General features: G+C 48.7%; 1 protein-coding gene across 1 annotated transcript in view; it reads right to left on the reverse strand.

Annotated features, from left to right (window-relative positions):
• Window positions 1-588: 588 nt before the first annotated feature.
• Window positions 589-26404, reverse strand: part of Pknox2 (PBX/knotted 1 homeobox 2) — a 78638-nt gene continuing 52822 nt past the window's right edge. The window contains exons 5-10 of the mRNA XM_013009566.1: window positions 20828-20957; window positions 20233-20330; window positions 19289-19408; window positions 6024-6100; window positions 4954-5132; window positions 589-2662 (exon numbers count right to left, since the gene is read on the reverse strand). Coding sequence (XP_012865020.1) covers window positions 2433-2662; window positions 4954-5132; window positions 6024-6100; window positions 19289-19408; window positions 20233-20330; window positions 20828-20957 — 834 coding nt within the window. The 3' untranslated portion in view covers window positions 589-2432. The remainder of the gene's footprint in view (window positions 2663-4953; window positions 5133-6023; window positions 6101-19288; window positions 19409-20232; window positions 20331-20827; window positions 20958-26404) is intronic.

The raw sequence follows: 26404 nt of genomic DNA on the forward strand, positions 1-26404 counted from the left end.
ATCTATCTCAGGTCCTGGGACCTTTCACCTATGAGACAAGGCAAGGTGCACATATGAGAGTAAAGTGTGGAACCCCAGCTTGGATGAAAATCCCCAGCCTAGGGTACAGATGAGATGGGAAGTATGAAAGGCTTTGAGGACGGTGTTGAACCATGGAAGGAAGGAACCAGAGCTCTCCTCTGCAGTGGAGAGAAACTGCCAGGAGAGGGCAGAAGAGAGCTTCCTTCTGTTTTTCTCTCTACTCTCTTTGTTTCAGATCTAGTCACGGGCACCAGGTAAGCATGCCAAATTGAGCCTAACGGAGGTGGCTACTTTGTCCCTTTCTGTTGGTACTCAGTTCAATGAAGTCAGTTCTAGATGCTGTCTGGCTTAGAGTCCATTCCACTAAAGGAACAAGGGACTTCTAGATCAGCCATCGGAAAAGAGAATTGCACACCAGAATGATGGTTGGTAATAAGATTTACTGAAAACTGCTCGGCCACATTCAGTTTGGTGGATACATCAGAAGGAGGTTGTATAACATTAGGCAGGTGGAGAGGGCGAGGAGGAAGAGATGTGGGCACATGTGTGTGTGTTGGGAGGAGGGTGTTTGTGCAGGTGGGATGCTTGTCCAAGTGGTGAATGGAAGGGGTACGTGTGGTGTGTGCGCATGTCTGTGAACAAGAAAACTGAATCAGAAGAGGACATATATTTTATCCCACTGCACAATCGTGAAAGTCTAACACCCAAAAAGCTTAGACTTTCCTCTAGCTCAAAAAGGGAGTAAAAAAATGATTGGATCACCCAGATTATAAATAAGGTTATTTGTGTCTCAAAAACCCCTATTAAAACATTAAATATCAGCTCTTTTTTGGGGAGAGGGGGAAATACATTCATTTCAGGGAGACCTCAGGATATTGATGATTCTTCTCTTCACCCAACCAGACAGGAGAGGGAACCCCAGAGAGCCCTGAAGTCCCCCTCCAATTAGCCAGGTAAGCCTGCCACTGAAAGAGATGGCTAATGCACAATTTACAAATGAAACTTCATGTCCATTAAATTAAACCCAATGGGAAAAACACACATGGGATCAGGCCTGTCATTCACGGCCATGGGGTTGGGAGGGAGCAGGAGAAATGGGTGCCAATCGTGGGGCTTGGAGGGTGTGTGTAGGGGGTGGGCAGATGGTAGAATGTTCCCTCCTCCCAGGATTCCTAGTTTCTTCCAGCGCTGGGTAGAGTGGAGGGCTGCAGATCAGCGAGGTGGAGAAGGTAGGCTTTTTGGTGCATGACCTCCTGCCATTTTGGATACTGATGGGAAGAAGGTTGCAGCGCTTTCTCCAAATCCTGCCTTCCCATGGAGCCGATGCTTCTTTCCAAAGGTGGTTCTGTTTTCTCTGAAGGATAAAATGAAGGAGGGAAGTCGAGGCGGATGGTTCCAGTTGGAGAGCAGAGGAATTCCATGGGGACCAGAGGGGTGGGAAGATTCCTAAAGCCACCCAGGATGCACCGCGCTGCAGGTCCACAAAGAGCGTGGAACATTCAAGGAACTCCATCTTGGGGTGGAGACGTCTAGGGTCAAAGACCATTGTTGTTACCGGAGCTGAGTTATGTGACCTTCCAAGCAACAGGTACCATCTCCAAAGTCATCTTACTTTGGCTTCCTCATCCAGATTCTGCCACTTCCTTGGTTCTTGAAGCCAACCCAGATGGAGAAACTTCTTTTTTAACATCTGACAAGTTGAACTCACCAGCTGACAATATATTGCCAAGAGGGAGAGAGAAAGAGAGAGGGGAGTCTCTTCTGGCTTTCTTCCTTCTCTCCCAAGTCCACGTTGCTGCCGAGTCAGAGCCCTGGAGAGCTGAGCCAATGTCTTATGGAACCCAGTTCCCACTCCGGTCTGCAGGGGGTGTTGTTACCTGGGGGGGCCCTCCATGCCTCTGGCCTCTGGTTATGCTTTTGGGCTCTCCCCTGCCTTCCGATGTCTCTCAAAGGAGCTGAGATCCTTCTGGAGGGGTAGATGCTAGAATCGTTTTGTCTCTCCCTTCCCTCCCAACCCTGTCCCCTGGCACAGGCCCACTCTGAAAACAGCACCTTATCTACCTCATGGTGCTTGTAAACAACTCAAGTCCTTCTATGGGGACCCCTCAGGGGGCCATCTGTTCTCAAGAAGTTGATGAGTCCAGATCTCACTTCTGTCTTTCTGTGTAGGCTGTTGACCAGCCCTGCCAAACAGAGTCCTCCACAGTTCTAGGGGAAGGGGGCTGGGTGCTCACTGACGCTTGGTAGTTGGGAAGAAGCAGGATATCGCCTCTGCGTTTCCTCGAGCTACTGATTTGGAAGCCAGGCCCAACTTCCTCTGTGGTGCCCGCCCATATCCCCCCACCCTACCCCACACCCTCCTGATGACACTCCTCGCTTGCTCAGTGACCAGTGCCAACTGGGCTGTCCAACTACTCCAGGGAGTCACTGTGTTCTAAGCCCAGGTCACTGACATTCGTCGTCTGCAGCTCATCGGCCTCCTCTTCCAGCTCCTCCTCTTCCTCTTCCTCCTCCATCTCATCCTCATCCTCTTCTTCTGTCCCATCCAATGAGTCATCATGGGCCGCCATCATGGCCTGCTGCATGGCCATGGTGGCATTGTCTGAGGAGAGAGACTGCAGGTTGTCCAAGTTGATGGAACCTGAGGGAGAGAGGGCAAAGGTCAGGGCTAGGCAAGGGCTGGTGGTCAGGCCCAGCAATGCAAGTGTTAGGCAGAGATGGATGGACTGGTTCCTGGGGTGGTGAGGGCACCCCACCCTCCCCCCCACCCTCCCAGCAAGATGATCCCAAACATTCCTTGACTCCTCAGCTTTCCCCTCCCCCTTCCCCAGCAGCTCTGCTCATGCTCATGACCACACACACTGCACTGTGTGAAGTCTTTTTGACTTTCTACTGTTTGTTTGTTTTCTTTTTCTTTTTCTGTCAGTCGTGGGGCTTGCACTCTGGGCCTGGGCGCTGTCCCTCAGCTTTTCAGCTCAAGGTGAGTGCTCTACCACTTGAGCCACAACGCCACTTCCAGTTTTCTGGTGGTTAATTGGAGATTAAGAGTCTCCCGGACTTTCCTGTCCCGACTGGCGTTGAACCTCGATCCTCAGATTTCAGGTGTGAGCCACCGGTGCCCGGCTTCTTTCTACTAGTTTTGTAAGACAGAGGTTTACTGTGCCCATTCAAAAGAGGAGATTTAAGCCGGGCGCTGGTGGCTCACGCCTGTAATCCTAGCTACTCAGGAGGCTGAGATCTGAGGATCACAGTTCAAAGCCAGCCCGGGCAAGAAAGACCGTGAGACTCCTATCTCCAATAAACCACCAGAAAACCGGAAGTGGCACTGTAGCTCAAGTGGTAGAGCGCTCGCCTTGAGCTGGAGAGCTGAGGGACAGCGCCCAGGCCCAGAGTTCAAGCCCCACGACCGACAAAAAAGAGGAGATTTAGTCACAACCAATTAAGCTATGAACTCAAGCTGACACAGTCAAGTGGTGATGGAATTGAGATTCTTTTCCGGCCTGGCCTAGCCCGGGCCCCTTTCCCCCTCCAATCTAGGGGCTACAATCTACCTCCTAGAATGGTAACCCATCTCACAGGAGCCTGCCCACAACCATATGGGTGCCCAGAAGCAGGAAGGTGTGTGTGCACACGTACAGCGTCTCCAGCCTACTGCCCACACAGCCATCCTCACACGCCAAGTTCTAAAATGTCTGGCTGATTGAATTATTCATGGTGCACTAGGCGACTGGCAATTAGAAGGGAGAGTGTGTGTGGAGGGTGTGATGGGGAGGCTGGGAGAACAAAGCTCCTCCTGGCCTCTCTGTTCACAAGCCAGCTGCCTGCCTTGGTATTTATAGATGCCTCGGACTTGGGGGAGCCGTGCAGACACAGGCTGTGCTGAGCAACTCAGGGGCTTGTGGGAGTGAGGAGGGGGCTCTGCTGAGCCGTCACCGACTCCGATGACCATGCATGCCCGCTCATCTTTGTGAGCTTGCTGGTGGCTGGTTAACGTGTATACAAGATGATGGGCCCGGAAAAAAAAGCATGTTAAGTGAAGTCAGGCTCCAAGAGACAAAGGACGTATGTTTCCTCTCGTTGGTGCAAGTTAGATCTAAATTACAGATAGATGTGAACATATACAGGATCATATGCATAAATCCACAGATTTTAACTAAAGGATGGTATTCTGGAGGTGAGGATTCTAATGGTGTCACTGTGGTGTAACAGCTAACCTACAGTCTAACAAAATGAACACCGGGAAGCTGGAGCATGTGTGATGGGGAGAGGTGTATGGTCAAGGGTAGGGGGACAGATGAATGGGAATAAAGTCATAGCATTCAATGTGCACATGTGCAAATGGAATCAAGTGACTTGAGGGGCTGGGTGGAGATGGAAGGGGTGGGGGAGGATGTCGAAAGGGTGACATTGATTAAGACGCATTGTATTCACAAATTGACATTGAAACCCCTTTGAACTCCCTCTGTACAAAAGACCTTTTAAAAATGCTGGGTACTGGCAGCTCATGCCTGTAATCCTAGCTATTCAAGAGGCTGAGATCTGAAGATCCCAGTTTGAAACCTGCCCTGGCAGATGAACCCAAGAGTCTCTTATCCTTAATTAACTACCAACAAGCCAGAAGTGGAGCTGTGCTCAAATGGTAGAACACGATCCTTATGCAAGAAAGCTAAGGGACAGCATGTAGGCCTGGAGTTCAAGTCCCAGGACCAGAGTGCACGCACGCGCGCACACGCACGCGCACACACACACACACACACACACACACACTATATCTATATGCAGTAACATCCACTTCTGTAAGGCTTTGATGGGAGCACATTCATGTGCTGGACTAGCAGCGGGGTTGGGGGAAGGAGTCAGTCCACCTTTGAATCTTTGCTTCCAGGAGCTCTCACCTGCTCCTACCTAAGGAGACCTCAGTCCCAGTCTTACCATCGGGGTTCGTCCCTGGGGCACCTCCCTGCTGCTGCAGGACCCCCGCAGCAATAGAGTTGGGCCAGAATCTTTGGGTGGGCCGGTGCTGAGACTTGATCTTCTTGGCTTTGGGGGCAGGGTCTGGATTGCTGGCATCTAGCATGGGCTGCAGAATGCGTCTCCGGGCGTTGATGAACCTGTCAGGGGTGAAGGTGGAGACTGGTGAGGGGCAGGGGAGGGGAGAGGAAATGAGGCTGCTCCTCAGTCTGCAGTAGACAAGGCAGATGGGGTTTCTTTCCAGCTAGGGGTAAAAGGCTGCCTGGTGAAAGGCCCCAGGCATTGAGATGCTCGTGGAATCAGCTGGAGCTTGGTAACCACAGGCTGCCCGAGAAGCAAGACAGGCAAGGCGTCTGAAATTCCTGCTCAAGTTCAGGATGGAACAGGGGAGGAAAACGTTGTAGTCATAGACACCAATTTCTGTTGCTGTCTCTCTAGACGGTGGATTGTGCCATGGTGGAACTTCAAAACTGGGAGACACTCCTATCTAGCCAGACCTGGCCCATTTTCAGCTTCGTTGGGGCAGCCAGAAGGAGACAAGGGGAAAGCAGAGATCTCTATGGGGTCCAGATGGCAAATCTCCCTCCTTCTCTCCAGCCTTTGTGGGGTGTATGCATGTGTGTGCACCTGTACTGGGGCTTGAACTCAGGGTCTGGGAACTGTCCGTTAGCTAGATTTTTCTCAAAGCTGCCTTTACCATCATTTTTAGGTTTTTATGGGTTAACTAGAAATATGGGTATTATGGGCTTTCCTATGCAGGCTGGCTTCAAATTGTGATCCTCAGACCTCAGCTTCCTGAGTAGCTACGATTATAGGCATTAGCCACCAGCAGAGGGTGCTAAGAAGCTGCAGATGAAGCCAAGGGCCAGGGTTGATTCTGGCTCTGCATCCAGTCCTCTTAGGAGCAGGACTGCCCTGGCAGCTGGACTGAGAGTGAGGCAGGCCTGGGCATTCTCTCTCTTCTCCCTGCTACCCTTGCCAAGCCTGTGCCCCTGGATCTGAGTGCTTTGGGGCAGATGATGTTAACTCACCAGTTGTTTACTTGCAGGAGTGTGAGGTTTGTCTGGGCTGCGATCTGCCTCTTCTCATCCTCCGTAGGGTAGGGGTGCTGAAATGAGAGCGTGGCTAATGAGGAACAGGCCTGCAGTGTCTCTGAAGAACATATCCAAGACAAAGGCACAATCCTGGGCCAGGCAGCCCCAGTGGCTTAGGGAAAGTGTAATGTATGTTCCTCAAAGCCAGGGGGCCTAGGACTTGGACAGAGACTGCCCCATGCCTGAGGCTCATGTTCTGGGACACATGGCCCCCAGACCAGCCCCATAGTAGGCACTAGACTGGTTTCTGGGTCAGTTCAGCATCTGTAGATTTCAAGTTTTTCACATCCTTCTTGCTTATGCAGCTGACAGGAATCCTCAGTGCTAGGATTCACAGCTGCCAGAGAAACCCACAGACGGAGGTGAATGGAGTGTTTCATTTGAAACACTTCAATGGAAATGAACTGATATTTTCTGAATAACTGCTAGGTGTCCGGATGTATGCAAGGCCTTCTTAGGAGCCAGTCTTTCTGTTGGCATAGGACTTTATAACCCATGAAATGCTTCCATAACAATTTCTTTTGTTTAATCAAGCCTACCCTTAAGACTTGAGCGGACAGAGTTGGGCACTGGTGGCTCACACCTGTAATCTTTGCTACTCAGGAGGCTAAGATCTGAGGATTACAATTTGAAGCCAGCTTGGGTAGAAAAGTCTTTGAGACTCTTATCTCCAATTAACTAGCCAAAAAGCCAAGATAGAGGTGTGGCTCAAGGGACAGAGAGCTAGTCTTAAGGGAAAAATGCTAAAGCTGAGCACTTTGGCCCTGAGTTCAAGCCCCAGTACCAACACACACACACACACACACACACACACAGAGCTTTAGCAGACAGGCTGGTGAGGTATTATATGCCCAATTCCTAGAGGAAGGAATGGAATAACTTCTTCAGTGTCATTTTATGACCTAGTTGACTGTCACCCAATCATCTTCATGGTGCTACTTTTTAAGACTGAGTCAGTCAGTGTCTCTGTGGAAAGTCAAGTGGTGTGGATGTCTCCTGTGCACTCAGACATTTCAGCCCTTGTATTGCTCCCTCTCTGAGACTATGTCTCATGAAGGCTGAATGTCCAGCCACCAATGGCTCAGACCTGGAATCTTAGTTACTCAGGAGCCTGAGATCTGAGGATTGAGGTTCAAAGCCAGCCTGAGAAGAAAGTCTGTGAGACTGTGAGCAGAAATGAAGTGGAGGTATGGCACAAATGGTAGAGCAGCAGCCTTGAGCAAAAGAAGCCCAGCAAGGGCTTGAGGCCTTGAGTTCAAGCTCTTAAGTCCAAGCGTGTGTGTGTGTGTGTGTGTGTGTGTGTGTGTGTGTGTGTGCACATGCATGCATATACATGTATACACACACTTACTAATATGTCCCCCAGTGCTCCCACACACAAGTGGCTGCTGACCAAAGAAGGAGATGCTGTAGATGGCCAGAGCAGGAGACAATGTAGCTTGGGCAATGTACTCCATGGAAGCTTGAGGAAGGTAGGTCTGTAGTAGCCAATGTTGTGTCACAGTAAATAAAGAAATAGTCGGGGAAGGAAGGTTTGGAGCACATTGGGTGGTGAGCCACAGATAACTGTGTCTACACATTTCCAGATCTTTCCCAGGATTTGGCACAGTGCCTGGCACCAGTAGGCATGGGTGGATCTGAATAGGTCAAAGCTTTGGCCTGGAAGTTAGGGGAGACTTTGGGAGACACTTGGGAACTTTAGGGGAGGATGGCCAAGACCCCTAGCATCCTCAAAACAGAATCATTCCTTTTAATTGCATTGCTAACAGAAAATGGTTCCTGGGATTTCTAGAGGCCCAGAAAAAAAATGGGGCTCACAAAGTGACTGTCATGACTAACTGTGAGATCACGGGCATGTCACTTAACCGGACATCATAACATCATCCAACGACTAAATGAAATCATACTTGTAAAATGCTCAAAGGGAGCTCTTCAGACTGTTATGCTAGCGTGATGTGGGCCAGGTATTTAAAGCTCTCAAAGGAAAGAGTTTGAGATCAACCATTTGGGGAGGACTCTCATTAGCAGTGACAAAGGCAAGCGATGTCTTCTCTTCCGCTAGCCTCAGCATCCCCTGACTGAAGTGCTCGGGACCCTGTGTTGTTTTAATTCACACCTCTGACCCTGACCGCCACACCAGGGCAGCTGGGACTTGTGATTCATACAATATTAAGATTCTAACAAGGAGAAAGCACATTCGTGTTACTGGAGCCAATTTCAGGCTAATTGGGAAGCGCAGAGGATGGCTGGATGGAGAGATTATAGGCCCCAAGGGGCAGAGAGGCGGGGACTGGGAGACACCCAGGGAAGGAGGCATGTCTTTGGGCTCCACAGGGCCCCAATCTCCCTGGTCTTGAGAAACATCCACGCAGCCTCCCATCCATGGCTAGAAATCCATGAACAAAGTAGATTTTCCTCATTATCCACAGGGGATTGGTGCTAGGACACCCCAGCCTCCACAGAGGCCCAAGTCCCTTGTAGAAGATGACGCAATTCCTAGAACCTTTACACATCTGCCTTCATACTTGAAGCCATCTCTAGATGACAGTGGACATGCTATGCAGATGGCTGGTGTGCCATATTGTTTAGGGAATAATACCCAAAAGAGATCTGTGTGTGTTCACTGTGGAGACCTATTTTCCATCCGGTTTGTCACATCCACAGATGCAGATCCTGTAGGCCAACCATATGAACACAATACAACAACCTTTAGACCTTTATGTCCTGTACCCATGGCTCCCTGAGGTGGCCAAGAACTCTGTTGGGCAGGGACCCAGTCTCATTAGATGCCGTTTCTCCACTGTCCAGACAAACGACAGGCAGAGAAGTCATGTTTCAACATGGTGTAGGAATGGATGAGGGCATAAACACCAGAGCTGGGCTGGTCTTGTTGGCTTTGGGGGTCATCGGCCCACCTAGGCTGAGTGTCCACCGAATCCTGGGTGTTGGAACTGAGAGTTGCCTGAAGTTAAGTACTCAGAGCTGAGATGGGAAGAAAATAGGGTGGAAGTGACTGACTGACTGACTGATTGATCGATTGTGCTAGTACTGGGCCTTGAACTCTTGACTATTTTACTCAAGGCTTGTACTCTACCACTTGAATCATCCCTCCATTTTTGGACTCTTTGCTAGTTAATTAGAGATGAGAGCCTCTTGGATTTGTCTCTCTAGGCTGCCTTTGAGCCACAATCCTCAGATCTCAGTTTTCTGAGTAGGTAGGATTACAGGCGTGAGCCACCAGTACCTGGTTGGAAAGTGTTCTATTAAAGGATAGCGCATGCCAAGTACCCCCTGAGTCACAGAAGGGTGGGCGAGACCGGTCTGGCAAGGCTTCTCTTTGAAGAATAGCCAGGCTATTCCAGAAAGGAGCGCATGCGCATTTCCAGCAGAAGCCTATGATACTCTCTGTCCCCAGGGAGGTGTCCATGGGCCCCTACTGAGTGGATGTCACAAACTCCCAAGTCAGCAATGTCCTATCCAAGGGAGAGAGAGCTAAAAGACGTTTGCTCCAAACTGGCGGGTTGCTCTCTTATGGAGAAGGGCATAGACTGCTTGTGACTCTCCCAGTACTATCCCCACCACTTCCCCTCCCTGGATGCAGCCCCTCAGGACGCACAGGGTGGAGGCTGCGGGTGATGAGTAGCCTTTAGTCCTGCTCTGGGAACAGGTGTGTTGGCCAGAACATTCTTGGCACTACATCCGAGCGCTCATGGGAGCAGTCCAGCTTGTACATGGCTCAGATCACATGATTCCTGAGGACACAGTCAAAATAGTCCTGGCTCCTGGACAGACTGCACGCACGGGTCAGCGCTACTTTTAGCACAATTGGAAAAGCTTAGGGCCAAGGACAGGGGGAGGAATGTGATGAGCTCATGCGCAGCCATCAAGCCATGGAAGTTGCTGTTAGATCGAGATCTGGAAGAATTCCTACGCAGGGCCCCATAGACAGTTCTTTGAAAAGAAGGCCAAGAACAGATCAGAAAGTTCCAGATAACTTCTCAGGACTTGAAGAATCCCATGATGGGACAAATACTACCTGGTAGAAAGGAGCTGTTAGAGATGGAGGTCAAGCTTGGCCCCAGCATTTGGGGGCTGTGAGACCTTGGCCGCTTGTTATATGCTTTCTGTCCTCAGCTTCACATGGAGAGAGTAAAAGATCGCCTGCTTATTGGACTTGGGATGAGTTAGTGAACTGATATAGTTAGTTATGGATGTTCATTGACTCACTCTGTGCCACATACTCAAACCTCCCAGACAATACAGAGTTGAACACTGAAGGTTTGCAGAAGAGGGAACTGCAGTATTTACATTAAGTTAGCATTTCATGGTATCATCATTGTCACCAAGAACTTCTTTTGACATGTGACCTAAACTGTATTCCTTCTTTCCTTCCTTCCCTCCCTCCTTCCTCTTTCCTTCCTTCCCTCCTTCCTTCCTTCCCTCCCTCCTTCCCCCTCTCTCTCTCCTTCCTTCCTTCCTTCATTCTTTTCTTTCTTTCCTTTCTTTCTCCTTCTTTCTTTCTTTTCTTTTTCTCTTTTTATTGCCTGCTTGCATTTTTCTTTCTCTTTTCTTTTCTCTCCTCCCTCCCTTCCTCCCTCCCTCCTTCCTTCCTTCCTTCCTTCTTTCCTTCATTCCTCCCTTCCTCCCTTCCTATTGTTCCTTAGCTTTTTCTAGTACTCTACCACTTGAGTCACTTGTGGCTTTTTGTGGTTAATTGGAGATAAAAATCTCAGACTTTTTCTGGCTTTGAACTGCGCTCTTCAGGTCTTCGGATCTCAGCCTTCTTAGATTAGCTAGGGTTGCATGCATGCGTCACCAGCACTGGCTTACCCCAGCTCTTTCTGACTCTTCCCTTCATGGCCCTCAACTCCAACCCTCACTGGAAAGCAGCTTCCAGTTTGAAGACAGGAGTTCTTCTCAGAGCCTGGTCAGAAGGAAGTTGCTAGATGGCTGGCAGTTTTCATCAACACTCTCCCTGTGATTGTCCTTCCACTTCCTACCCCAGGCATATGTTCCCACAAGCTGGCCAAGTCACCAGGGGGCAGGGCCCGTGGAGGTACGAGGCCTATGGGTATCAGCGGCCCTTGTGCTAATGCTAGAGCAGGGCTTGGCGTCTGACTCACAGCAAGAAGCTGCCTCCTTCCACTCTTAGCACTGTTTCTGGGTCACCACACCCTTCTTCCTTCTTCTGCCCTCCTGATCATTACCCTGGCCTGCTTTGGGCCACCATTCTGTGGGTCTGGTGCTGTTCAGAAGGGCTGGAGACCACGCAGAGGTGGGGAAGCCGCCAGCAGCCCCTGAAATGACCATATCTAAGACGCCAGCCATGAGGATGCACTCTGACTTCAGAGGTGCTAAACAGCCAAGCCTTTTCGAATAAAGAGAAGCATTATTAGTCACCCAGGGAGTTTCTCTTTTTACTACAATCGCCTTTGTTCAGCCTTTCAAATCTTTTATTTTCTCTCCCTTCCCTTTTTTTTTTGTTTTTAGCTCTGCCTCTCCTGAAATTATGCACAACGAGAAAAGCACAAAACACGAAAATATACAGTGTCATGTATCATCCCAAAGCAAATACCCAAGTAACCAGCCCCTGCGTCAAAAGGCAGGAGACTGCCAGCACCCCCTGGAGCCCTTTTCTGCCCCCTCCATCACCTTCCCCAAGATATCCACCCCCAAACCTGACGTCTACCGTGATTACTTTCTCCTTTGCTAGAGCGAGCACTGTACCACTTAGGTCTTAGACTAGGACCTTCCTCTCTGTGACTCACAGCTGCGATTACAAGTGTGCCTCACCAAACCCAGGGAGGCCACATTTTTGTTTTTGTTTTTTTAAGAAAAAGGATCATGTCTTTCTTTTTTTTTTTTTTTTTTGGGTCCGGTCATGGGGCCTGAACTCTGGGCCTGGGCGCTGTCCCTCAGCTCTTCAGCTCAAGGCTAGCGCTCTACCACTTGAGCCACAGACAGAGCCACTTCCAGCTTTTTTCTTTTTGCTTATGTGGTGCTGAGGAATCGAACCCAGGGCCTCAGGCATGCAAGGCAAGTGCTCTACCACTGAGCCACCTTCCCAGCCCCAGGATCATGTCTTTCTTTGGTGCTTCCTTCCTGCTATCTGCATCACGGAGGGTGCCTGGCTCATGGTAAGTTTTCAGCGCAGATATGTGGAATGAATGGACCCAGGCGTTTGAATAATTAGTACCCATCACCTTTGCCTTTCTATGTCACAGCAGATGTTAAAGAGAGGAAATGGGAGAGCATCAGTAATTCTGAGCCCCAGGAATTCTACCTAAAAGTGGATTGCCCTACTTATTAATACAGTTGCTCTGCCTCAATTTATTTATTTATTTTTTAATATTTTGAGGCAGAGTCTCACTACATAGCCCATGCTGACCTCGAACTTGAACCCCTCACGTCTCCAGTCTCCCAAGTGCTGGGATTACAGGCATGCACTACCACACTTGGTTCAACTTGGACAACTGCGTATTTGTGAAGAAGGGAGGAGAGGGCCGGTCAGAGTCTTTCAAGGCCCCTTGACTGCCCCGATGGAGGGGGAGGGAGGTGTCACTATGAGAAGCAGATGGGAAGTTGGCCTCCACAGTCACATAACCCCGGTTTGAATGCTGCTCTGCCTCCCCAAAGCTGAAGACCTTAGTCAATTTTCCTCTTCTGCAACACGGAAATCATTCTACCTGCCTGCGGGGATGTTGTAGGGATAATCAGCTCATAGTATTTGAAAGGTGCTCAGACCAGTGTGCAGTGCCCCCTACGAGTATTTGTTCACACATAAACAGAGAAATCAACCTGTGGTTGGATGCTTGCGGTCTTGCTCTGAAGATGCTCTGGGCTGTTGCTGGCAGCTGGTGAGAGTTTCCTGGGGTCACTGCACTCCTGTTTTCTGCTGGGCTTTCTCCTTTCCTGCAGGCTCTGGGTCTATTCCTGGCCGTGTGCACACACAATGTGTGTGTTTTCTCCTAACCTGGCTCTCGGGCCTGGTGGAGATGCTGGGAGGTTATAAATCAACCATGACAGTTTTCGGAGGAATCTCTGAGTGCTGGAGGCTCCCATGGGATGTCCTAGGGCTCAGTGGAGCCCCGCCCCACCCCTCTCCTCAGCTCGGGTATCAGATCCTGTCCCTGAGTTATCTGCCCTGCCTTAGCTGGAAACATACCAGGCTTCCTCGTTCCCTGGAGATGCAAGCTTAGTGTGGCGTATACCACTGAGCCTTGAGTTCAAGCCCCAGTACTGGGACAAACAAAGAACAAATCAGCCTTCCAGTGTCATTTTCTTCCAGGAGTTCCTACCTCTCCATAGATGTCATTGACGGGTCAAGCTTTCTCTCAGGCTTTCCTAAGATGGATTACTGGGGGATGGAGGCATTGGTTTATCCTCACCACCAGCCTATGAGCTAGGTATTGGGACCTCATTATACAGAAGAGGAAATGGAGACTTAATAAGAGCCAGTAATTGAAGTACAGGTCCCCTAACAAGGTAGGGGAATGGGGGAGAGGTATTAAATAAAAGTCCAGGTCCTGCCACCAAGAATCCTGTCCATAGCTTGTGTTCTTTCCCTTTGTGGGCAGGTGGATCGTGACTCTACGTAATTCCTTTCAAGACTTAACACAGGGAGGGACGAGGCTCGTAAAGAATGCCTGTGGAGTGACTGGAGGCAACACAAGACACGGGGCAGCTGGCAGGCTTTCATTCCCACGTGCCCTCTTGAGCCAGGGGCCCCGTCCAGGACACAAGTTGTACCCAGTGTTCTGTCTCTCTGTTTCCCTCAGCCGGGTGAGCCCAGCAGGCGAGGCAAGGATGTTAGGCAAGAGGGCTGGGAATCTGATAGAGTGTGAGATGAGGACAGACCCGGAGACTGTGCAGAGTCCATGGCCATTTGCAGCAGGGTTGCTCAAAACCCACAAGGCAGAATCAACCCAAAGAAATGCCTGATGACCGAAGAGGAGATAATCCAGATGCGCTCAAGCCACACAATGGAATTTGATTCAGCCACACAGTGGGAGGAAGTACCGGAATACACGGCCACATGGACCAACGTTGAGAATGTTATTGCTAAGTGAAAGAAGCCAGACCATAAAGGCTCACATGTGGCCGGGCGCTGGTGGCTCATGCCTGTAATCCTGGCTGCTCAGGAAACTGAGATCTGAGGATTGAGGTTTCAAGCCAGTCCAGGCAGGAAAATTATATGAGACTCTGATCTCCAATCAACCAGCAAAAACCTGGAACGGAAGGTGGGCTCTGGCTCAAGAGGGAGAGTGTGAGCCTTGGTAGAATAAACCAAGGCATAGCACTCAGCCCCTGAGTTCAAGCCCCAGTGCCAATACACACACACACAACACACACACACACACACACACACACACACACACACACACACACATCACAACCCACTGAGTTGTACAGTTAAAGGGAGAATTTGATGGAATGTGAATAATGTTTCGATTTGAGAAGTCATCAGAGCAGGCCCTTGGTCCCTTTTTTCATATTCAGTCTTTTGACCACAGAAGAACTCTTACGAGGTGCAATGCTCTCTGCTCCTGGTGGCTGGGTGGAGGGTGAGGAGAGGGATGGTTATGAGCAAAGCATGGCTGGACCCTGGCTGGTTCCCATGCCAGGATGATGGATGTGATGGCTGGGGAGGGTCTGGGAGAGGGGAGGAAGGTTGGAAGGCAGTGTGACTTCATCTATAAACACCCTACAGCTCTGGTAGGACAGCGCTGCTTGGTTCCACAATGTCAATGTGGAGGCAGAGTATGTGAGAGATCAGAGCCTCAGGTCAGAGTTCTGGGTTCAAAGCCGGTGTGGCCTTCTTATCTGCATGATCTTAGAAAATGTTGCCTTCTCTGACACTGAACTTCTAGGGTGCTTGTGGGTTTTAAATGAGTCAGTGCACTCAAGTGCTGAGTTCTAGACCCTGGCGGCACACAGGGGGCTGCCATGGTGGATGGAGGGGCCCGCTTGAAGCCTGGGTTCTTTTCTACCACCTCCAAGTACACAAACAGCAAGCTGCTGTTGTGCTGGGGTGTGGCAGCCCGGAGAACCATCATGTACCGAAACAGAATCACCGGACAGGTCAGGGTGACACTGGGATCTGGAGCTGGGGGGTGGGGAGGAGTGGGGCTCAAGCTGGGGAGGAAGGGACAGCAGCTCTTCCTCCTCCTTGGGTGACCCCTCTGGCAGGGGCCTTCTTGCCTGACCTGGGTTTGCTGTGGAGTGATTGTTTCCAGCAAGAGCTCAGCCTCTTTCAGCCAAAACATTAGAGCAAGAAATGTCATTCAATTCTTCAGGGACTCAGGAGGCAGCCATGACCAGATGAAACTGTCCTGATCTCACTGCTAAGAAGGTTCTGAGAGTTAACCTCCTCTGTTCCTCATGCGTCTCTGTAGCTGTTAATGCCACGGTGGAAAGGACAAGAAGAAGCCTCTGACACAAGACAAAAACAATAACACAGATATGAACTTCTCCCTGAGGGAAAAGAAGGATAACAGGAGAAGCCAGCATTTAGCACAGTATCTCCTCGGTGAAGGTGGCTGATTACAAAATGGCAGCCATCAGACCCTGATGCTTGGAAGGGGTGGGGGTGGGGGAATAGGCTGCTTTGTGGATCTGATTATTAGACAAATGATCTGTTTCATAGAGTACAGGATTTGTATCCAGATATGTGTTATCATAATTTTGTAGTTTAATGAATGAAATATGAGTGCAAAAAGAAAGATTTGCTGGGTGCCAGTGGCTCACGCCTGTAATCCTAGCTACTCAGGAGGCTGAGATCTGAGGATCGCGGTTCAGAGCCAGACCGGGCAGAAAAGTCCATGAGACTCTTATCTCCAATTAGCCACCAGAAAACCAGAAGTGGCACGGTGGCTCAAGTGGTAGAGTGCTTGCTGTGAGCTGAAAAGCTCAGAGACAGCACCCAGGCCCAGAGTTCAAGCCCTACAACTGACAGAAAATAAAAAGAGAAAGATTTATTTTTCATTCATTCATTCACCCATCCATTTGTGCACTCATCTATTTTGTGTCAGTACTGTAGCTTGAACGTAGGGCCAGCTCTCTTGTTTGGCTTTTTCCCCCCCAACTATGGCTGGTGCTCTACCACCTGAGCCAAGCCTCTGTTTCCAAGAAAGACATCTTGTTTGGAGATCTAGGTAGAGAAGGCTTTGGAAAACTTCAGACTCAATGTTGTTTAAAAATGCTGATTAGCTAGGATGAGGTGAGACAGATATTGGAATACATAATAAAAATCCAGAAAGATGCTATAGCTGGGCTAGATCCCAAATATCAAGTTTTTTATTCCATTTCAAATAAAGATGGAACTTGTAGACATTTTTATTCTAGGAAAAGGTTTATGCAAGTAAAATGATAAACTTTAATAAAAAAAAGGCCTTGGCCCTAAATCAAGAGATTAGCAAATGAATAAATGTATATCTTTTAAGTGAATATAAAGTATCCTTTAAATGGCTGTTCCTTTTTAAAAACTGACTTTGCAAATTAACCAACCAATAAACAAGTTTCAACTGCACTGGATACAGAATGACTCTGGGGCTCAGAATCCTCTTCTTCCTTCATTCCTTCTTCGCTTGCCTTTCCTGAAGCAGAGCAACCATGTCTGCTTATGATGGTGGTCCTGTGGACTTAGGTTTCCCAAGAGTACAGACTCAGAGCAAGGGTACCAAGAGCTATGCCACCTGCAGCCCTAACACTGGGGAAATGACTATATTTTGTGGAGCCCAGATTTGCTCAAATGTTCCATCATGGAACTCCTTTTTGGCAGTAATACCAATGAACGTGCTTGGGAATTCATAGATAAATAAGGGAGGAGCCCCATTTTTGTGACACTTATCAATCGGAGATACAAGGTATATATCTAGACACACATACATAGAGCATGTGGGTAAGGTGACCCTACTAGTCATTTTACTCTTAAAAGTCAGATAGATGATGGAAAAATCAACAGCTACTGCAAATCAAAATGACATATCACTTATCCATTCTGAATTAGTTTTTATAAATGTTGGGCTTCAGCCTCAAAAATGTCCCCCAAGCCAAGCATAGTGTCACATTCCTGTAATTCTGGCAGTTGAAAGGCTGAGACAGGAAGACTTCCAGTTCCAAGGTAGTCTGGGCTACATAGTGAGACCTTGCTTTAAACAAATTAACAAACAAACAAATACCTTCTTTTTTTTGGGGGGGGTCCGGTCATGGGGCCTGAACTCTGGGCCTGGGCACTGTCCCTTAGCTCTTCAGCTCAAGACTAGCACTCTACCACTTGAGCCACAGCGCCACTTCCGGATTTTTTTCTTTTTGCTTATGTGCTGCTGGGGAATTGAACCCAGGGCCTCATGCATGCAAGGCAAGCGCTCTACCACTGAGCCACCTTCCCAGCCCCAAACACCTTATTCTTAAGCCATGCACTGGTGGCTCATATCTGTAATCCTAGCTACTCAGGAGGCTGAGATCTGAGGATCATGGTTTGAAACCAACCTGGGTAGCAAAGTCCATGAGATTCTTATTTCCAATTAACCACCAAAAAGCTGATAGTGGGTGTGGAGCACTACGTTTTATAAAACAGCTCAAAGACAGCGCCCAAGTCTTGAGTTCAAGCCCCAGGACTGGCACCAAAAAAAAAAAACAACAACAAACAAAACCCAAACACCTCATTCTTGGTTCAATGCCCTAGAAAGTTCAAAGGAAACATTTCTTATGTTGCTGTTTTTGTTGGTTGGTTTGGTTAAGACAGGGTCTTGCTACATAGTTCAAGCTGGCCTGAAACTCACTATGTGGCTAGGCTGATCTGGAACTTTCCTGCCTCAGCCTCCCATAGGGTAAGATTGCAGGTGTATACCACTACACCCAGAAAACAATTTCTTAAGTGCTGATCAATATGCTAGACCTGGGTCTTGATGTATGTCCATTTAACTTCACAACCATTGGAGATAAACGTTAGCTCTTCCCTGCCCCTCAAGGAAATAGAATTAGAGTAATCAGAAAAGGAGGAACTCAGTTCAGACCTCAAATGAGCTTACTTAGCAAAACCCAAACTTCTTGAATTGGGGTGAGAGGCAGAGTCCTAGTTTAACGTCTATCACCACTGAGAGATTCTGTCCACTGAGTACACAGGACCAGCACCTTTGAAGGAGAGTCCCTAAGACCACAGTGAGTATCGGCTGCCACCCAAGTCTGAGCACTACCTAGGCGCCATGTCTCCATGGCTTCGGGGAGCTCTCCCATTCCAGTTAAAGGGCTCTTGGCTGACTGATTAGTTTCTGTGATTCCTTTGATTTCTCTCCTCTCTGAAGAAGAAAGGCCTTGCCTGCCTCCTCTATTCCTGCAATTTTCAGCCCAGTGTCCCAAGTCTCTTTGTTTTGTATCTGTGTCTAAGCGTCCTGATGTATCAGGAAAAAGCTGGAAGGCTGCTGGAAGCCCTCTTGTGGACACAAAATCTGTCACAAACACATGCACAAGCACACGTGCACACACACATGCACACACAGAACACCTTTATTACTGCAGCCTATGAAATTAGTCCTAGGGGACTGCAAATTTGAAGTCATCCCTAACATTCAACCAAAGGCTAATACGACATACAAACATCAAACCACTACCTACTACACAGTAGGTGCTTCATAAGAACTATGGTGAAACCCAAGGCATTGTACCATACGTCCTGGAGCTAGGCTGGCTAGTGAAATAGCCAGATTCCAGCAACCTCGCTGGCCTGCACCACACCTCATCCGACTGCTCAAATCAGGAGGGAGACAGATGTGTCTACTTGTCTGTCTTCCCCAGCAAAAGAATGAACACATTCTTCCACATCAGGCCAGGGTGGGTGTGGCTTCCAGCACAAGAGGGCCTGGCCCAGTAATCACAGCCCCAACCCTGGTCCCTTGCTCTGCTCACAACTGCAGTGTTACACATTTGCCCAGTACTTCAGTCTCTCAGGAGTGTTGGTCCCCATTACATCCCGAGGCATCACATTATTTTTGAGGCAGTAGCAGTGTGCCAGCATTAGGCTCCATTTAGGCTTCCCCTGAGCAGGCTGCTAGCTGGTTCTCCTAATACAGTGCACGCTCTCTCTCTCTCTTTCTCTCTCTCTCTCTGGCTATGGCCCCTAAAAATCAGGCAATGGCAGCAGAGCCTGGCACTCAAGCTGTGGGTTAGTCATTCCCCCACCCCTAGTATGCACACACACTCACCATGAGATGTTGGAAGAGCCAAGAACGCATTATATTGGTGGCATGCTTGGGCAAGACTCCTCGTTTGTTCTTGGACTTCTTATCCTCATTGTCCAGGAGGGAGGTGAGGTCAAGGTTAACCTTCAAGGGGCACGTGGAGAAAAAATCAGCATCAGCAGCCTGTGAGGCTAGTGGCTAGAGACCTGTTGTCATAGTGACGGCAGGCTCTTGATGCCAGCCCCCATTCCCAACTCATTCTTAGGGCTCTGGGGAGGTCACCTTTCCCTCTCACCCCACATGGGGCCCCTCAGAGAATGGCGATGAAGCTTGGGGGTAAGGAGAGAAGGAGAAGGAGGAGGAGGAGAGGAGAGAGAAAGGTGATGGGAAAGGAGATAGAGGAATTAGCGAGAATCATGCAGAGAGTACTAAAGATATGAATTTGCCATAAACCATCTAACCGTTATTAGCATTTCTGTGATACTTTGCAGAGAACAAATCACTCTCCTATTATCACCACAGTTAATCCTCACAACAACCCCTTAGGTTGGTTGGGCTGTTTGCAAGGTGGTATTAATCCCTCTTTATTGATAAGAACTCTGAGGCTGGGAGAGGTCAGGAGACTTATCCAAGATCACAGAGTTATTGTCAGGTCTCAGGCTTCTGGCTGCAGATCTTTCCATAGATCTGCTGTGTATTTATCACCCAGGTGCAGAGTGGCTCAGTCTGGAGAGCAGGAATAGGAAGTTGCAGGATCCTTTGATATAAAACTCAGGAGGCAGCCAAGCCTCTAGTGTTCATAAAACCTAGCCAGACCCAGCTTCTTATCTGCAAAGCAAGGGTCATGCTGCCTTTTGGAGGATAGTAAAGATTGAATGAATCACTGTGTAAGTGCCTAGCAGGTAATAAGCAATCACCGGGCCCTCCCCCATACCCACTCGCAGACGCACACACCTACAGACACTCACCTGTGTGTTCTGGATCTGGATGGCTCCCTGGGGGATTGCTTGGGTGACCACCTGACCCTGGGAGGTTACCATGGTAACGGGTTGGTATAAGGCTCCACCTGAGGAGACAACCAGTTTTGGGGTTCCCTGACATGGAGTAGGGGGAAGGGAAGCAGACAAGCAGGATCCCCAATTTTCTTGGCATTTATGTGTGATGACCCTTCCCCCCCCACCCCCGGACTCCAGAGTACTGAGGTTGCTTCTTCCTCTTATAGAAAAGGAGTGGGTGGGGTGGGGTATGGTGTCCAGAGGTGAGCAGAGGCTCTGGTGGGAAATATCTGGGGGAAGTGACATAGCTCTACTTAGTCTGGGTGGTATTGGGGGGAGGGGGAGGACATCCTGAGAATTTGGCCCAAATTCGTGCCAACCCATCCCAATCAAGTCTCAGTGCTAACCATTTGCAGAATGGTTTAGTTAAGCACCTGAACCCAAAGATCCCTCCATTGGCATGAGGTCACACCCTGGTTCCGCACTTCCTCAGGGGCCATCCTTTCTTCTCCCAGGGCCAACTCCCCCGCCCGCACCCCCAATCCCAACACCCCTTCCTTGCACCGACCTGACACCACTTGTGAGTTGACAGTCGTCATGGCGATGTTGCCCTGTTGGAGCGCTGAGGCTGGGACCACAATCCCCTGGGGGTTACTGGAGACTCCAGACATGGAATTGGGGGAATTCTGCAGGAGGTCCTGGCAGTAAGGGAGGTGTGAATTGTGACAATGTCCCTGCAATCTTAGATGCTACAGCCCCAAAGGCCTTCTCTCCCCTCTCCCTTCCAGTCTTCCCCCTTCCTTCCTCCTGCTCTTCCTTAGACCTAACTCGAGAAAGATGAATCTCATGGCTTCTTAGAAAGGATGAATAAGAAGGCTCAATACTAAGAAAATAAGCAAAACCAAAACCAAAACGCCAACAATAGCCGCCCACTCGCCTTCCGTCATCCAGCCAACTCAAAGCACACATTATCCCCCAAGCCACAATGGGCCAAATCCTGGCTATACTTTGGAATCTTTAAAAATGATGCCTGAGTTCCATCTCTGAGATTCTTCTGTATAAGTCATGGGCAATGGAGTTTGGTAATTCCCCAGGTGGATTCTGTGTGCTGTCCCTTAGTTTTTCTGCTCAAGGCTGGTGCTATATTACTTGAGTCACAGCTCCAGGCTGGCTTTGGAAGGTATCTTCAAATCTCAGCCTCCTGAGTAGCTAGGATTATAAGTACTTATGGGTATGAGCCCCTAGCACCAAGCCCTCTTGGTGATTCTGATGTGTAGAGACCTTCACTAGTCATCCCTCAGACTCCTTGGCTCCAGTTGTTTTCCTATCCTTTCCCCCTTGCTTCTCTCCTTCACACCAAGCACAAAGTAGCTTCCAGTGAAACCCATGGTGGTTGGGTCTAGGAGCATTTGCGAAAGAAAAGAACTGGGTGTGTGAGGGATCAGTATCTCTAGGTTTGAGGCAAGCAAAATAAATATATATATTCTTATATATAACATGTATGGACACATACATACATGTGCACATACATCTGCATAGATATATATGTATATTTACAGATATGTGTGTATATCTGTATATATATATATATATATATATATATATAAATATAGTGCCCTGACCTCCCTGCTCCAGAATTTTAAAAAAATGAAGGCATAGATGGCAATGAGGTATTATAGAAGGTTTGGGAGATGAGCCTGAGTCTCTTAGCTCATCCCAACAACAATCATGATCAGAAACCAGACAAGATTTGCGCTGCATGTCAGTGGCTTACACCTGTTATCTTAACTGCTCAGGAGGATGAGATGTGAGCATTGAGGTTTGAAGCCAGCCCAGAGAGACAAATCTAAGAGAGTCTTCTTTCCCAGCAAAAAGCCAGGAAGTGGAGATATGGTTCAAGTGGTAGGGTGCCAATGGTGAGCAAAGATAGCCAGCAAGAGTTGGAAGCCCTGAGCTCATGTCTCTTTTACCCGCACAAAAAAAGAAAAAAGAAAAGTAAGAAGATGGGATTTGAATTAGTAACCAAATCCAACAGCCACTTAATTTAGGTGGAGAATCCAAAGCTCAAAAGCTGGAATAATAAAGTTTGAGCTACAATGGTTTAGAGACAAGTCAACAGTCAAGAAATTAGACTAAAAATGGAGAAGATGGCCCTCACTTTCTAGTTTTGGTTTAGGGCTTGAAGAAGCTTCAGCCTCTAGGGAAAGTTGGGAGTCTGAAATGAGGAGACTGTGCTTAAAAAAACCTTGGAGCCAAGCCTTCCTACCTATAGCTACAGACCAAGGGAAAATGGCACAGCCCTTAGGGCACAGCCCTAGTGAGACCTCTCAACCCCTGGCACCATGGAAACTGGCAGAACCTCTTAGGACGTGGAAGATGACACTGATTTTCACATTTCACTCAATGCTGCTGATTAAATCCCTATTGGTGGCTCCTTCCCAGCTGCCTCTGTGTGTGTGTGTGTGTGTGTGTGTGTGTGTGTGCATATCCTTTGGGATGGTCCCTGGCCCCAGTAGCGCCTATAAATAAGTAGCACCCAGGGACTGGAGTGGAGCCCTCCTTCCTCCTGCCTGACATCACACGGGACCTCTGGGTGGGTGGGGCAGGAGGAGGCTTTGCTTCTATTCTGGGTTCCTCTCTTGCTGCGGTGACCTTGGGGATGAGAGAGGGCAGCGTCTCTGGGGCTCCGAGGGCTTTGTGGCCAGGGAGGTTCACTTGGGAGCAGAACTCTTGACCTGCCTGTTCAGGAATTGAGCATGGTGTGCAGAAGTCCACACACTTCCAAGAGCCTTTTCAAAGTGGCAACAAATTAAAAACTCCCTGAGGTCCAAGTAAGAAAGGAGGCTTAGATCGCTCAGTTGATTTCTAGCAACAAGAATAGAATTCAGATCCCCACAAGTACTTAATTTACACTGTGGACCGAGTTCTAGGCTACACAAGGCTCCTTGCCTAGTCATTGAAGGCGAGGTAAAGAGAGAAAAATAGCCTAAACTCACAAGTCCAGATTACCTTTCTATGGGCCTCTCTTCCTTGATTACAAAGGATGTTGGCTTTCTTCTCCCTGCCTGCACACAGAAGCCCTTGAAGCCTATATCTTCAGCCAGGGGGCTGTCCCTGGGTTGTGACTCCCTCATTCCAACATCCCAGCCAGACATTCTCATAAGATGCAAAGCAGCACTGATATTAACTGCAGTGAAGCAAACTTGCAAGTTCAATTTAATAGAGGGAGGGGACCTGCTTGTCATTTGTCCTAAAACCAATGGGAGAGGTTGCTCAAAAATACCTCCTTTGTCAGGCACTGGTGGTTCAGGGCTGTAATCCTAGCTTTTTAGATAAGATCTGAGGATGACAGTTCAAAGCCAGCTCAAGGCAGGACCATCTGTGTGATGATTTTCTTCAATTAACCACACACACCAAGAAGCCAGACATGGAGCTGTCGCTCAGTAGTAAAGCATCATTCTTGAGTAAAAAAGCTAAGGGACAGTGTGCAGGGCCTGAGTTCAAGCCCTGTTCTCACACACACACACACACACACACACACACACACACACACACACACACACACACACACACTTCCTTTAGAATCATTCATGCTTTAGTGTTCCTCTTTGGGTAGATACTCATGAAATTGTGGAATGAAGATCCTCCTCACTCAAAATCAGTAATGTAAATATGAAGTGTGGGGTTGGAGGTGTGGCTTAGGTGGTAGAGGGCCAGCCAAGGAGCAAAAGCATCAGATACCAAGTTTGAATCCCAGGGTCAGAAAAAACTCTGTGTGTGTGTGTGTGTGTGTGTGTGTACACACATATATATGTATAGATGATGTGTCCTGTGGGATTTAACTAGCCAAAGGCAGAAGAGCAAGACAGCATCTGGATACTTCATCTGCTTACCAGACTGCGGCTACTCCTCTCCCCTGTGGCTTGGTGAGTCTCCAGGCCATCCCACTGGTTTGGGGACCTAAGGCAATTTATGCATTGGATTGATCTTTCTCCTACCCATCTCCCCCTTTCTGAAGTTTTGCCTGGGAGGTGTAGAGAAAGCCAAATGATAACAGCCAAGGAATGGAATGGAAAATTTCAGAGGACGAGACAGATCATGAGCAAGGCCATGAATGCCCACATCACAGCTGGGGCAATAATAAGGATGCAAGATCCCCAGGCATCCCTAGGGTCTGGGAAAATGGTATCTACCGACCACAGCTGCAATAGGAATTTTTTTCACAAATGTCCTGTGCACTGGAATGCTTTTAAAGACATAGATTCTCAGACCATCAACCATGGTGTGGTTTCTGCTGGCGTTTTTGGAGGCAGAGTCTTCCTCTGTAGCTCAGGCTAGTCTTGCATTTGTGATCTGCCCACTTCAGTATCCCGAATGCTGGTATTATAGCTATGTAACACCATGCCAGGCTCCACCATGGTATTTCAGGTTAGTCTCATCATAACCTTACGGGAGGCAGTAGGAGATAGGCTATTCCACTTGCCTGAAGAGAAATTGAGATCCAGAGAATGGAAGTGACATCCAAGAGTCAAATAGCCTTGCCTTAAATGTTGGTACTATATCTGAGTGTAGGATGGAGAATCGCAGAGACAGGAAATGGGTTTTGGGGTCAGGAACACAAGCTGTTCAGTGCGAGTACACACCCTGGCACTTTTAGCCATCCAATAATTTATTTCCCACTTCCTTTGGCTGAAGTCACTCAACTAGGGATTAAAAACCTGTCCTCGAAGTCCTACAGCCACTTGGGTTCTTTACTTAGCAACAGAAGAGGTTCAGCTGAGGTTGCACACCCGTCTGAGCAGCACAAAACTTTGCCACACTTCCTTTGGTTCCTGCCTGTTGCTTGTGGACCATGGTGCCAAGCCCTAGAATTCTACATAGACCCTAGTTGTCTATTTCCAAGACTCCAGTCATAGGATCTACTGCTATAGAATGGGAACAAAGCAATTCTAAGACTCTGGGGGCAATCTAGAGCGCTCATCTGAGCAAGTAGCCACCATGGCAGCAATGGCTCCTGGGAAGAAGCTGTGAACCAAGCATGCAGTATTATCACATCCTCTGATAAGCTTCCTCTGGGGCCTATCAAACTCCATGCCCAGGGAGATGCTGCTTTGTGTGGATCTAAACACAAGAGCCTTCCAGGCCCTTCAGTACCCAAGAAGAGGGGAGAAAAACATCTGGTACCATTTTAGTGACATTTTCTAGCATCCAGAGTCTCATATCCCCTTCCTGGTTATCCAGACCAAGAGTTCTTTGTTGCATCCCACCAGGCCCCTTCATGGTGCTCGTCGGGATTGCTGCCTGAAGTTTGGAAAGCCACAGTCTCTTCTGGCATCCCTGGAAGCTGCCTGCATGCCCACTCGTCTTCCTGTGTACAGTTTAGACACAGAGGCAAAGAGCCCCTCCAGAGCAAGGCAGCGTGGAGGGCTTAGAATGGCAGGCAGCTCCGGGGTGCTTTTGGGGCCTTTCTGGGGTTCTACCCACTGAGCCAACTGTAGCACAGGCCCTCTTGTGCCCATCAGTAACTCTTTCTGGACCTTGAGGGTCCCTTGGTGAATTTTATCCCAAAGCTCGTTTTTGGAAAAGGATAATGTGTTCAAAGGGAAAACTTTGTAGAAAGCTAAAAGAGCTCTAGGATGACTTTTGGAAGTTCAGGGTCCGGGGAGCAATGGGCCACACACATCCCTCTCCTGAGCTGCTGTTCATCACTGTTAATAGAGAAATGGCCCAGGATGCCCAGGGAGACTTAACTTCTATCCACGGAAGGCATTTTTGGAAGGAAGTATGCTGGCAAATAAATGAAGGAGTGAAGGAAAGAAATGACAAAGTTTCCTTCAAAGCCATTTTGAAATAGGTGGAGTTTTATTGGGATTCCTGTGAAACAGGAAAGAACAGGATGTACTTCTTTTTTTTGGGGGGGGGGTCTGGTCGTGGGGCCTGAACTCTGGGCCTGGGCGCTGTCCCTCAGCTCTTCAGCTCAAGGCGAGCGCTCTACCACTTGAGCCACAGCGCCACTTCCAGCTTTTTTCTTTTTTTCTTATGTGGTGCTGAGGAATCGAACCCAGGGCCTAGGATGTACTTCTAAAGGCCTCTGCAGCCAAGAAGGCAAGGGAAAAACTCCAAAGCTATCTCTGAGGATTTATTG

The sequence above is a fragment of the Dipodomys ordii genome, unplaced genomic scaffold, assembly GCF_000151885.1.
Source record: "Dipodomys ordii isolate 6190 unplaced genomic scaffold, Dord_2.0 Scaffold10, whole genome shotgun sequence".
NCBI lineage: Eukaryota > Metazoa > Chordata > Mammalia > Rodentia > Heteromyidae > Dipodomys > Dipodomys ordii.